The sequence below is a fragment of the Montipora foliosa genome, chromosome 1 (assembly GCF_036669935.1).
Source record: "Montipora foliosa isolate CH-2021 chromosome 1, ASM3666993v2, whole genome shotgun sequence".
Taxonomy (NCBI): Eukaryota; Metazoa; Cnidaria; class Anthozoa; order Scleractinia; family Acroporidae; genus Montipora; species Montipora foliosa.
This window is the reverse complement of record NC_090869.1, coordinates 64480857-64493356: the sequence shown is the minus strand read 5'-3', so window position 1 is coordinate 64493356 and position 12500 is coordinate 64480857. Positions and strand designations below refer to the sequence as shown.

Genomic DNA, 12500 nt, shown 5'->3' with positions numbered 1-12500 from the left:
TGCCTAAACCATCCAAAGGATATACCCTCAAGGAGAAATACTCTGTTAGTGTCAGAGTGAGTTGGTTTACCTTTATTTGAGTCATCATAGCCAATTCTTTTGATAGTATCACGGATAACGGACTGGTAGTCAACAACTGCTTTAGACGTGATTTCACCAGCAACAAGAATCATGCCTGTCTTGGCAACGGTTTCTATTACAAAGAAAAATGAACACAAGTTAAAAAACTGATTGACAAGTTTAAAACAGGACAGCAAACAGGTCATAATTAACATTTTTACAATATAGAGGTTCCTAGAGATTTAGATTTCGGGTTTTAGGTACATATCATGATAAATTATCAAAATCAAGCCGTGGTCCATTGCCATAAGGACGGAGAAGACGACAGTTACGAATATTATGTGATCTTTCCAAATAAATGAAAACGCCACTTCTTCTATTGAAGGCATAACGAGTCTAATACTAGATTGACTGGAAGACAACCTTGCTCTGTTTATCAGAAACAAGTCTTAAAAATCTAGAAAATCTAGCGAGCTTTAAGTTTAATTTAACGTGCACACTAAGAGCTATCTCAGGAAAAATCGAACAACGTTCCCTTCTTCTAGTTTGTATTACAATATTGCATCATCCACGGTAAAAACTGAATTGGAACAGAATGAACTACAAGATGTTAAGCGCCTCCTGAAAACGTGAGGAACTCAACGTAAGTTTATTTACTACGAAGGGGCTATAACCGGTTTGGCGGGACATCACACGCTGCAAGGATTTACGCAAACTTCATTTACGCACCAAGCGTGACATGATTTTCCTACCGCACGTTTCAAGAGATGTACGAAATGAGAAAGACATCGATCGAAACCAAAACCGACCTAAGATGCTCTGAAACTGGGTACGAAATAAATAAGCCACATTGCATCCATAAACGAAAGAAATGTGAATTCATTCCGCAGGTAACTCATTGACAAATCATATTGCGCAACGCCAATCAAACCAGTCGAAAAAATTTCTTTTGAGGGACTCGTGTCACCACGCATCTGGAAATCGAAGTTATACGTTAAAATTGAAAACAAACGGTTAAAACGAAAACTGGTGGGTTTCAAAGAAGTTGTAAGCTTGAACAAGTACCTGCCCATCAATCGAATTCAGCTTAAGAGCATTGACTTTTCACGAGGTACGAAATGAAAGACCGGTCAAGATAAGCTTAAAATTCTCGGTTAAAAACACTTAGCTGAAGACGAAAGAAGAAATCGACGTAAAAGCAATTTTCGACAAAACGTTTTTCGAACATCTGACATCATAATAACTGGTGATATAACCAATGCGTGGACCCATATGCATGCATTTATTTTAAAACAACGCCAATGTGATAATCTACTTCACTTGCTGAAAGCTTACCGCAAGCAACTTTAGCATTAGGATCTTGTTTAAGATGGGCATCCAGGATAGCGTCCGAGACCTGATCGCAAATTTTATCTGCGAAGAGAAGAGAGGAAGGTCTGAAATGCAGAGAGGTCACCTCACCCACCTGTACAATTCTGAGCTGCTAGAAAGGCTGATTAAAAGTACTACCGCATTTTTGGAAAATATACCTGGATGTCCCTCGCCAACAGACTCGGACGTGAAGAGGAAAGTATTGTTTTGGGTATCTGGGTTATTCATTTTGAATCTTTTGGCTGGATGACTGCTCAACTCCACCTCTGAGTCAGCTTCGCAGTAATTATTATGACTCATGCCAGCTAAGCGTCCTTTCTTGAAGTGAATACTTGGTAGCCACCCATCTCGGACAACCCTAAACCTATTAATTTGATTGGTTAAAAGAGACCTTTCCCCTGTGGCTTAATCGGCACGTGAAGGCAGGATGAAGTAAAATTTTCGCCAACAACAGGCGTACATTTCGAAAGAATTTCCCTCGATAAACTGACTAGTAATTTTGTTCAAACGCTAAGATCACCGAAATCACCATCATCAAAGTGCGATGATAAGTTCATTGGACGCAAAAGTTATTAAAATTAACGCGAGATTTACCGTCATGAGAATTATTAGTGTTATTACCATTGCGAAATCAATTGTCTCATATTTAAAGTGATTTTACGGCTTGCGGTAAAATTACTTCAGCTCACCCTCTCAACTTATTTTTCAGGCCAATCTTCACTGCTGGAGGGCCGTCATCACATTTATCTTGTGACTAGCTTGTTTTTAACTTAATTTCAGGATTTGTGAGTTTTGATATGTTGTGATCTGAGAGTGGGGAATTCGCTTTGTCCTTTTTTATATTATTAAAAGGATTTCTTTTTAGGGGAAATTGACTTTTTGCATTTCATCCCCTGGCCTCTGTTTTTTTGCATGCCATAAATTGTAATAAATAAATAAATAAATAAATAAATAAATAAATACGATGATTTCTGCCTCTTTTTGAATGTGCATTCAAGGCGTCTTGCACCTTTTCTTAGCGAAAACCTTCTTTAAAAAATGCACGAGGAGGCCCCTGGCCCCCGGGCCCTGGCCCTCCTCAAGCCTTTATGGCTGGCTTCTCGTTAAACCTTTTCAGTATCTTTACTCATCTCATGTAAATGAGAGAATGATCACCCATAAGTCTTGTCGAGAAATGTTAATATTAAAAAATTATTATAAAAAACGTTCACTGGCTATATACAGTTAAAAACTTTCGAGCTTTCGGCTGTCAGGCTACAGCCTTCAATGGAAAAAGTTTTCCATTGAAGGCTGTAGCCTGACAGCCGAAAGCTCGAAAGTTTTTAACTGTATATAGCCAGTGAACGTTTTTTATAATAATTTTTTAATATGTTTTACCCTGGCTACGGTTCTTCTATTTTTAAGAGAAATGTTAAGCCTAATTTTTAGCATCGAATGCCGGAATGATAGAATGGTAGAACGGTGGAACGCCGGAATACTTAAGCATGGAACGCCGGAATACTTAAACCCGGAACGCCGGAATACTTAAACACGGAACGCCGAAATACTTAAACACGGAACGCCGGAATACTTAAACACGGAACGCCGGAATGAAAAATAAGAGTATAGTTTACCACGTGAAATGAATAGCTTGATGTCAAGTTCAACACTGCAGTTAGGAGGGAGCTTGGGCACGCGCGTTTGTGAGACGCGGACGGCAACCGGAAGAGGACATTTCTCGTACCAGGGGGCCTGTTTCTCGAAAGTCCCGAAACTTTACGGGCCATTTTCGGGTGTCACAATTCCCTTTGTATCTCAAGAACGGAGAGGATTTAAGTCGTCAAACTTCACAGTCACTTTTCTTTTTGTTACCTTGAAAACATGTCAAAAGATCGGCTTTCCAAATCAAGCGGCTGGAACTTTCACAAATGGCTTTTCGGGCCCGAAATGTTTTCGGGACTTTCGAGAAACGGGCCCCTGGACGCTTATTTCCCTTTCGTAAACGGTCGTTGCCATTTGAAACGGTCGATGCCATTTATAACGGTCGACTACACACTTCACTTCAAAGAAAATTAAAAGAAACAAACTAAGAAAAAATATTAACAAAAATTAAGACAAAAAAAGGAAAAAAAACCATTTATAAAAGAAAAACTGGAGGAAAAAAAGAGTCCGAAAATTTCAAGACTCGAACTCGGGTTCTTAGCCCTCACCCTAAACAGAACCCTAACCCGAACCCTACCTCATATGACCAGCGAGACACAACTCCCAGTAACCGCAACCTTTTGAGTTCTTAGACCTAATGAGTGTAATTCAGAGCTAAGAAATGTCATCGACCGTTTCAAATGGCAACGACCGTTCTGAGAAATGGCAACGACCGTTTACGAAAGGGAAATAAGCGTCCTGGTACGAGAAATGTCCTCTTCCGGTTGCCGTCCGCGTCTCACAAACGCGCGTGCTTAAGCTCCCTCCTAACTGCAGTGGTGTACTTGACATCAAGCCATTCATTTCACGTGGTAAACTATACTGTTATTTCTCATTCCGGCATTCCGTGTTTACGTATTCTGGCGTTCCGTGTTTAAGTATTCCGGCGTTCCGGGTTTAAGTATTCCGGCGTTCTATGTTTAAGTATCCGGCGTTCCATGTTTAAGTATTCTGGCGTTCCATCGTTCCTCCGTTCCATCATTCCATCATTCCGTGTTTAAGAACGAGCCGAAAGCCTGGGAGCAAGTATTTGTAGGTAAGTACGTCACGTATTGCTTACATGACGTACTTTCCAGTATCTGTAGTCTTGAGCCCGTAATAGCCCATACGGAAATTTCAAGATGGCGACCTCAAAGAGTGCGAACACGTACAATCGTCAAAACTGGGAAAATTCGGTATGATAATAGACTAAATTGCTGTTTTTAACTTAAACGATCTTTTCTGTAGGATAACTGTCATTATCTTAGATGTCTTTACAATTTTTTTAAAGTCAATCGCGTTTGTTTTTAGAGCGTGTTTGTAGCTTTGGTTGTTTGCCTTGGTATGTGATGCACAATCTGCGAGGCATGCGAGGTAGACGTGCGAGGAATTTGAGAACGCTTTCAAATAGCGCTGATAAATAGTATTAAAAGTCTAAGCACCCATTTTAAAACGGTTAGCTTTCAAGGTTGCCTTTTGACTCACGTGGCTCGCGGGTTCGCATTTATTGTACAAACTGGCTTTGGCATATATACAGTAGGTGAAGTTAAACCATACTTGTATTAACTCCAGGGAAGGCTTAGACAGTAGTTTTTCGAAGTTATAGCAATTTTAAAATACAGGTGCCCATTACAGCTGTTGTACAAGTGACTCGGCGGAATGTGAGTGGATACAGGAATAACAATATTAAACAATTCTAAATGAACTAGAAAACTATATATTTTGGTGGCCCAACGCCCAGAGCCACTGAGTGATAATAGAATTCCAGGTCACCTTGGTCTTCTTGTGGCAGCATTCTTTCACATGGAAATGATTGGCCCCTGATACTCTGTAATAATTAGCTCTACTGAGCTACAACAAGTTGCAAAAATAGTGGAGACACTTCACCTTCTTGGGGCGTTATTAATTTCCCTATTATCTCTCACACTGCAGCCCCCCTTCCCCCCCTATTAGTGTTGCTAGCGACAGTCAACATTGAAAGGGGGAGAGGGGAGAGGAAGTGGGAAAGATTTAAATTCTAGATACGCCGAGTATTGAAAGTTAGAAAAGGTGTTTTTTAATGAAAGTGTCTCAACAATTTTGCAACTTGTTGTAGCAAGGCATGAAGCTTAACATGGCATGAAATGTGGCCCTTGGTGAAATGGCTCCATCAGATTGGGTTGGGGACTGTGTCAAGACCGTGGTCTTCTCTGCCCACTCTAAAGCGTAAAGAATTTGTAGTGTTTATGTGGGCATCTGATTTGAAATAATTTTCGTTAAACGCTAGTTCTGAAAAATTTATGAATTGAGAGCTGAAGGTACAGGGCAAAAGATCATACAGACCAAATTTTAGGCACTAACCTTTTACAGAAGTTGCCGGGCAGCGTTTTCAATTTTTCCATATATTTGTCTGTGATTTTTTCCCGCAAATTTTCAGTAACAATTAGAGACAAATGTATGGAAAAATCAAAAACACTACCACGCAGCTTTTAACGAAGGCTAGTCCCTAAAAATTGGTCTGTATAATCCTTTACCCTGTACCTTCAGTTCGCGATTCATAAGTTTTTTAGAACTAGCGTTTAATGAAAATTATTTGACATCGGATCCCCATATAAACACTACAAATTCGTTACGCTTTGCCTACCCGTCAAAACCGTGATAAGGCCTACCTTAAGGCGGCACTTGCTCCTCAGTTTGCTGTTTGAGGCTGCGCCCTCCTGCACAACAGAGTCAACCATATGGAGGTTTTCTTATGGTATTCTGTGTAGGTCATATGGTAGGGTATTTTGCAGAAATCTAAAGTGGGCTGTAAAGCTAACAATGTACCAGGGCTCGAAATTGCGACCAATACGGTCGCATTTGCGACTAAATTTTTCCCTTTGCGACTAAAATATCTGGAGAAGTCGCAAATATGCGACTTGTTGTCACCTTCGTTCTTTCGAAACAAAAGGGTTAGCAGTTGCCACTTTGCTGCTACTTTTGCTAAAATAAACAGATAAATAAATAAATGACAAAATTATTTTGTTTCTCGCTGTGAATTTTCTCTGAAGGTAGCGTAATTGTGTAGTAATTTAGCTGCGATGATACGTGCACAGCTCCATTCCTTCGATCATTCGCCATTTTCAGCAGTTTCTTTACACACAAGTAATGCGGGCTCATATTTTTCTGCTAAACCGCTGACAACACAATGCAGCGCGGCGATTTTGCGACTAAAATTTGCGAAATTGCGACTAAATTTTCGTATCTTATCGCAAAATGCGACTGGATTTTTTCGTTAATTTCGAGCCCTGTGTACAGGTTTATCTGTGGGAATAATGGTCTCTGTTTGCCATAAAACATTCCAATATTTAGTCAGTTGTTGGAAATGACTTTTTTTTTATATCTTTTGTAGGAATTTCCTATTCTTTGTCAAACATGTCTTGGAGATAACCCTTACATTAGAATGGTAATGCATTGACTGTGTTAAGTTGTGTTAGTTTTATCATCAGGGCCCGGTCGTTCAAAAGCTGATTAACTTAATCCAGGATTAGCGTAAACTTTTGTTTCGTGTTTTCAACTGTTTGGTGAAAGTTTCTTTTGCTTATTTTTGTTTTTCAAGATTGACTTCTTCTAATGTAAAGTCTTGCTGAATATCAATGTTGAACAACATTTGGGAAATTATAGAGAAATAAACTCCTTGGTTAATTTTTAATCTGGGATTAGCATAAATCGGCTTTTAAACAACCAAGCCCAGAATAATAGAAGCCTTGGTCATTAATTAATGCATAATAATTATTGATGGTCAAGTCGCCTACTGATGTTGCACAGATCAGTTGTCTCTAGAGATGACTTCTGCTCAGCTTGTCAACCGATGACTAAAGGAGTGTATAGGCTTTTTTAGAAGCTCAAAAAGAATTTGCTAGTCTTCTACTCTGCTCTGAGAGGTTTTTCCCTGGGTACTCTGATACCCTCTCCTGAAAAACCAACATTTGATTTCAGTTGATTTGCACAAATGTAGTCTCCCCAATTAGTAGAGCACTTGTGCTCAGCTAAATAACCTTGAGACTTAAATAAAGTGATGATGATGATGATGATTATTATTATTATTCCATGGTTTATTTTGAAATCTTTTTTTGTCAGGTCTTTGTATGCTTTACTGCACTTTATGGTTTCTTCGTTTTGAACTGCCATTAGTAATGAAAGGGACACATAATTTGAATAAAATCAGTTTCCAATATTATTACAATGTATTTCACTCAACCTTTCTTTTTGCAAATTTCATTAAAAAGTGGCAGTTTTTTCACTGTAATCTCTTTGGTCAGTTTGTCAGTGCCCTAAAGACATTTCACTCTCAGCTTATGCATGATTTTTTGATGTCAAAAACTTTATAACAAAAAACCAGTGGTCTTAAGAATCAAGGCAGCTTTTCAATCTTTTACAAGTTTATTTGACCTCCACCAATGTTACTTCAGGTTGGTTTTGTAACTTTGTAATTGTCTCTGTCCTAATTATGTTATTTATTGCATTTCACGCAGACAAGAGAAACGTATGGTCGAGAATGTAAGGTAGGTTCAACTTACATTGTGTTCATGAGATGATCTTGCAACAGAGTGAAGTTTAGATTGGGTGACCTTGGGATCATAATTGGGATCAGGATATGTTTGGAATGAAGACCTTAGGATTGGATAGGAAAGTCTGTATTGAAGCCAATTCTTGGATTTCCACTGTGGAGATTTCACAACTTTCTCTAATGAAAATTAACTTTTGGAGTGCAATAATATTTTTTCCAGCTTCTTAGTAGGGACCTAAATATATCTTTACAGTATATCTGAAGGTTTTAATAGTTCAGATTTGTTTAGAATTACATGGATAATTCGTGGTGCTTTAGGTGTGAATGGCTTTGTACGTCAATTATTTTGATGATATTATGACACTATAAGATAAAAATAATAATACTAAACAAGTAACAATACTGGGTAAACATGGTTTTCAGAATAGAGATATCTAAGCTGCAAATGCTCTTTTCAAAGCCAACAGCTGGTAAAAGTAAAATGAAGGTTAGAGTAACATTTAATTTCAAAATAATCCAGAGATATCTCTTTTTTACCAGTTTTTGTGATAAGGAAGTATTAACAAAAAAGGAGGGGGGAGACTGTGCCATAATTGGGCTGAGTTTTTGTTGGTTGGTCCACCCTGCTCCAGGGGTTTTTTGGCGCTTGGGGTTTCCTCTCTTAGCAAATACAAAATGTACAGCTGTAGTTTATTTAAGGTAGGAAATTCCCAGTAGAGGGGTAGTCTCTGGTATTTTTCCTGATTTTTCTTGTATTTCGATATTTCTTTGTTATAGATTTGTGCTCGACCATTCACAGTTTTTCGCTGGTGCCCAGGAGCACGGATGAGATTCAAGAAAACAGAAGTCTGTCAGACATGCGCTAAGTTAAAGAATGTATGCCAGACATGCTTACTTGATCTTGACTATGGTAGGTTAGGTTTCCAGGAAAAAATGAAGCTAAGATTAATAAAAATATTCGAAAGGCACGTCTTTGCTTTGACCTGACTGGAAGCAGTAACACATGGCATCTTTTGTTCTTTCGTAGGTCTACCGGTGCAAGTGAGAGACCATGCCCTGGGGATGAAAGATGATGTTCCAAAATCTGATGTCAACAAAGAATATTACACTCAGAATGTTGAGAAAGAGGTGCGTGTTTCATAAGGATTAAAACTGACTAAACTGTCGCAGTATCTCAAATGTCAAACCCCCCAGTCACATTTCCATGAAAATTAAAAAAAAACTCCTCAACCTCACTCTCCTTAAAACCTTAGTTTTGCAATACAATGTACATGTAGGTCTTAGAGGCCCAGAGGAAATCTTATGCTACAACCCCTGGTTAAAAGACTTAACAACATTAATGTTGTCAAATTTGGGCGAAGAGAATTTACTGTACATGCTTCCATTGTTATATGAGCAGCGCATGTTATTGTTTCGATGCCTTTTTCGATTCGCTCCTCCCCCCAAGACAACGTTGAAACATTCAAGCCATCGATGAACTAATCTTGATTTCAGAGACTGTGAAAAATCAACATTGTAATGACGGGAGTGGGAAAAGAGGGAATTGTTCCAACAGTCTTGACCAGTATTGTAGGTTCCACCAGAACATTGGGTCTTTGGATCCCTATTGGAGCTTACTTGTACATGAACATACTACCGTTAATAACTTTCTTTAAGTCTCAAGCTTAGATAGGACTTTAAATCAGAGTCTTTTATCATCGTTGTCATTATCGTCATCACCATCTTCATTATCATCAAATTAGAGTAGAAAAAGTAAATAATGTGTTTTCAAAACACATTATTTACTTGTTTTCCTCTAATTTGATGATGATGATGATGATGACGATGGCGAATTGATTGGAAAGGTGAACCCCAGTACCTAGGGAAAAACCTCTTGGAGCAGAACAGAAACCAACAAACTCACCAACATAATGACCCTGAGTGTGGGAATTGAACCCAGGGCTCATTGGTGGAAGGCATCTGCTCTCGACACTCACCATTCATGCAGTAGTTTAAACCTGTTCTTCTATTTCTTTGGTGAGGCCACTTTTTCCTGAGCATGCAAAAGTAATTTACATAATATCATTTCATTTCAATTTTCCCAGTTGGCCAACTCTGATGGAACCACCCCTGGGGGAACACTTGGGAAAGCCAATGCACCTAGCGATTTGTTGCTAAAACTTGCAAGGACTACACCATACTACAAGAGAAACCGACCCCATATTTGCTCATTCTGGGTTAAGGGAGAGTGCAAGCGTGGAGATGAATGTCCTTACAGGTTGGTGTGCACTGGTGTACATGTAGCTATTGTGCTTCAAATTTTTCCTTGGTTTAAAATTTTTCAAACCAGTTCAATTTTTATTTTTCCTTGAATGTCTTGTGTTCATAAAATTATTATCTGGAACAAAGGAAAAATCCAAATTGAACTGGTTGGAAAAAAAAATGGAGAAAGGAAAAAACGTAAACCACGACATGTACATAGCCACTTGTAATTTTTTTAAGTGCTTGGATACAATCATTTATGTCACATTTACTTGGTGGCATTTATTTTCTTAATTTAAAATATTAATAGAGTTGGCACTGTTTTTTATTGCAATTAAACTGCAAAGCTCAGGCTGAAGATTAGGTTTTGCCTAAAATGAAAGAACCATGTTTGTTTTTAGTCCATTTGTTGCCAGTTACCTGCAGTTATTGATCAGTTTCTCAAAAGGAAGAGAAAAGAGACTTTTGATGCTTTTATAATGGGCAGCAGTTTGCCATTTCATGTAAATGCTGTGCTAAATCTCTAGAACAAGAACAATGTTTGCTTTTAATTAGTTATATAGCTGACTGTGTGCTAATATGTATGAATGAGATAAGTTCTCGTCGCACTAGCTGGACAATTTAAGCATGTGGCTTCAATGCGTCTCGAACCCATGACCCATGGATACCTTTGCAACGCTTTACCAACTGAGCTATGAAGCCACTCATTTGGCAGCAAGTCAAATTTGTTGGGCTCATCTGTTCCCTCGAAGGACTCAATGAATGTATATTTGAAGTGCAGGTTGACAAATGTGTGTTGTGTGTTGGTGAGACTTAAAAGCAAACCAAGGCAGTTCGAAAGTTGGGGTTATTTTAAGAAAAGTGGCAAACTGGATTAGAAAAAAAGAATGAGTTAAAAACATCTTGGAGAACACTCAAGAACTATGAAACCTTTCTCAGATGATAATTATGACAAGACCGAGCCACCTCTTACAGTCACCACTTTCCATTTGATTCATTAATAACATCAGATGAATGCTCTAGCTTGTAACTGATGTACATGTAATCAATGCTATTACATTGCTTGTCTCACTAGTGATTGTGATAATTAAGATTTCTTCATTTGAGGTGACTAAGCATTTTTTTGTTCTGTAATAAATAATTATTGCACACAGTTTAGAAATTATTATAGGTAAAGAATGTGAACTTGTGTTGAATGGTTTTCAGGGTATTGATGCCCTTGAATGGGATGAGATAAGGGGGTTCTCGAGAGCTACAGTTTTGTGTTCTTTTCTTTGGGGGGGAGGGAGGTACATTGTACATACAGAGAAGTGGTTAGGGCTTTTGCTTCTTTACTTTTTTTCATCATGGTAAAGTGTTGATCCTGTATCTTTGATCTACCATCATGATACCTAGACATGACATGCCCACAGACCCAAATGATCCTTTAGCTGATCAGAACATTAAAGACAGATACTATGGAACAAGCGACCCAGTGGCAACAAGACTGTTAAGCCAGGCAAAGAGCATGCCGTCCCTGGAGCCACCATCAGATAAAGCTATCACTACCCTTTATGTTGGAGGGCTTGAAGGAAAAGTGGAGGAAGGAGACCTGAGGTGAGGATTTTATATAACTGTCACATTTAGCTGTTTGTTGTCTTGCTTTATTTTCTTGCTATGTACAGTGTATTAGACTGCCAGCTTTAGTCATGCACGCAAGCATTTTGCATGTTGACAAATTGTATATGGAAATACCATGGAGGCACCTAAAACAATTAGTTGTTGTTAAATTCAGAATTCTAGGCAAATGTTACACGTGTGCCAAGTTTAACCTTGGGAATGCAAAATGAATGTTAAGTTCGACTAGAGATCAATTGTTCAAAATTAGTATTATTTTGTTGAAACTGACATTTTAACAAATGAATCAAAAGCATGAAAAGTCTGCATTCTTTTTTTTGAAGAACAGCACTGTCTCTAAATTGAAAGATTTAATTAAAGAGCTATTATCAACCTTTTCATATTCAGGGACTACTTTTACCAATTCGGGGAGCTGCGATCCATAACAATGGTTCCACGACAGAACTGTGCATTTGTTTGCTTTACATCGAGAGCAGCTGCAGAAACAGCAGCTGAACGGTCCTTCAACAAACTCATTCTCAAAGGAAGAAGGCTCAAAATCATGTGGGGCAAGTCTCAGGGACAACAACCCACCCCAGGGAAACAGGGAGGCACCACCCTGGCCCCTGTCCCAGGGTTACCTGGAGGTTTGTACCATTATAACATTTTGAATGGTAATGAATTTATATAGCGCATTTTCTATCGACATATTCAAATGTGCTTTATAAGCAAGGGATCTATGGGTAAGATTGGACATCAGCATAAATAAAATTATATGAACTGTTAGACGTTATAATTATTGTAATTCTAATACAAGTACGGTACAACTTTGATGACAAATGTTTATTTTTTAATACGAGAATGTTTTGACTTCTAAGCATTGAACGTAAATTCTCAGAGCTTGTGGTATTTGTATTCATTCTGTTATTCAGCACCATTAAATAAAAATATTGTATTCAACGGTGATGAATAACAGAATTATAGTTTATAGTTCATGCAACATGGGTTCGACAGAATAGGCCACTTCAGAAAATACCATAATACT

At 38.4% G+C, this 12500-nt stretch overlaps 2 protein-coding genes across 2 annotated transcripts in view; one reads left to right on the top strand and one right to left on the bottom strand.

The window, feature by feature from the left end:
• Positions 1-1751, bottom strand: part of LOC138004734 (S-adenosylmethionine synthase-like) — a 12768-nt gene extending 11017 nt beyond the window's left edge. The window contains exons 1-3 of the mRNA XM_068851171.1: positions 1590-1751; positions 1396-1473; positions 71-193 (exon numbers count right to left, since the gene is read on the bottom strand). Of these exons, the coding sequence (XP_068707272.1) occupies positions 71-193; positions 1396-1473; positions 1590-1731 (343 nt within the window). The 5' untranslated portion in view covers positions 1732-1751. The remainder of the gene's footprint in view (positions 1-70; positions 194-1395; positions 1474-1589) is intronic.
• Positions 1752-4225: 2474 nt separating this feature from the next.
• Positions 4226-12500, top strand: part of LOC138004718 (pre-mRNA-splicing factor RBM22-like) — an 11019-nt gene continuing 2744 nt past the window's right edge. The window contains exons 1-8 of the mRNA XM_068851170.1: positions 4226-4286; positions 6461-6514; positions 7584-7613; positions 8396-8528; positions 8646-8746; positions 9703-9875; positions 11255-11455; positions 11864-12102. Of these exons, the coding sequence (XP_068707271.1) occupies positions 4233-4286; positions 6461-6514; positions 7584-7613; positions 8396-8528; positions 8646-8746; positions 9703-9875; positions 11255-11455; positions 11864-12102 (985 nt within the window). The 5' untranslated portion in view covers positions 4226-4232. The remainder of the gene's footprint in view (positions 4287-6460; positions 6515-7583; positions 7614-8395; positions 8529-8645; positions 8747-9702; positions 9876-11254; positions 11456-11863; positions 12103-12500) is intronic.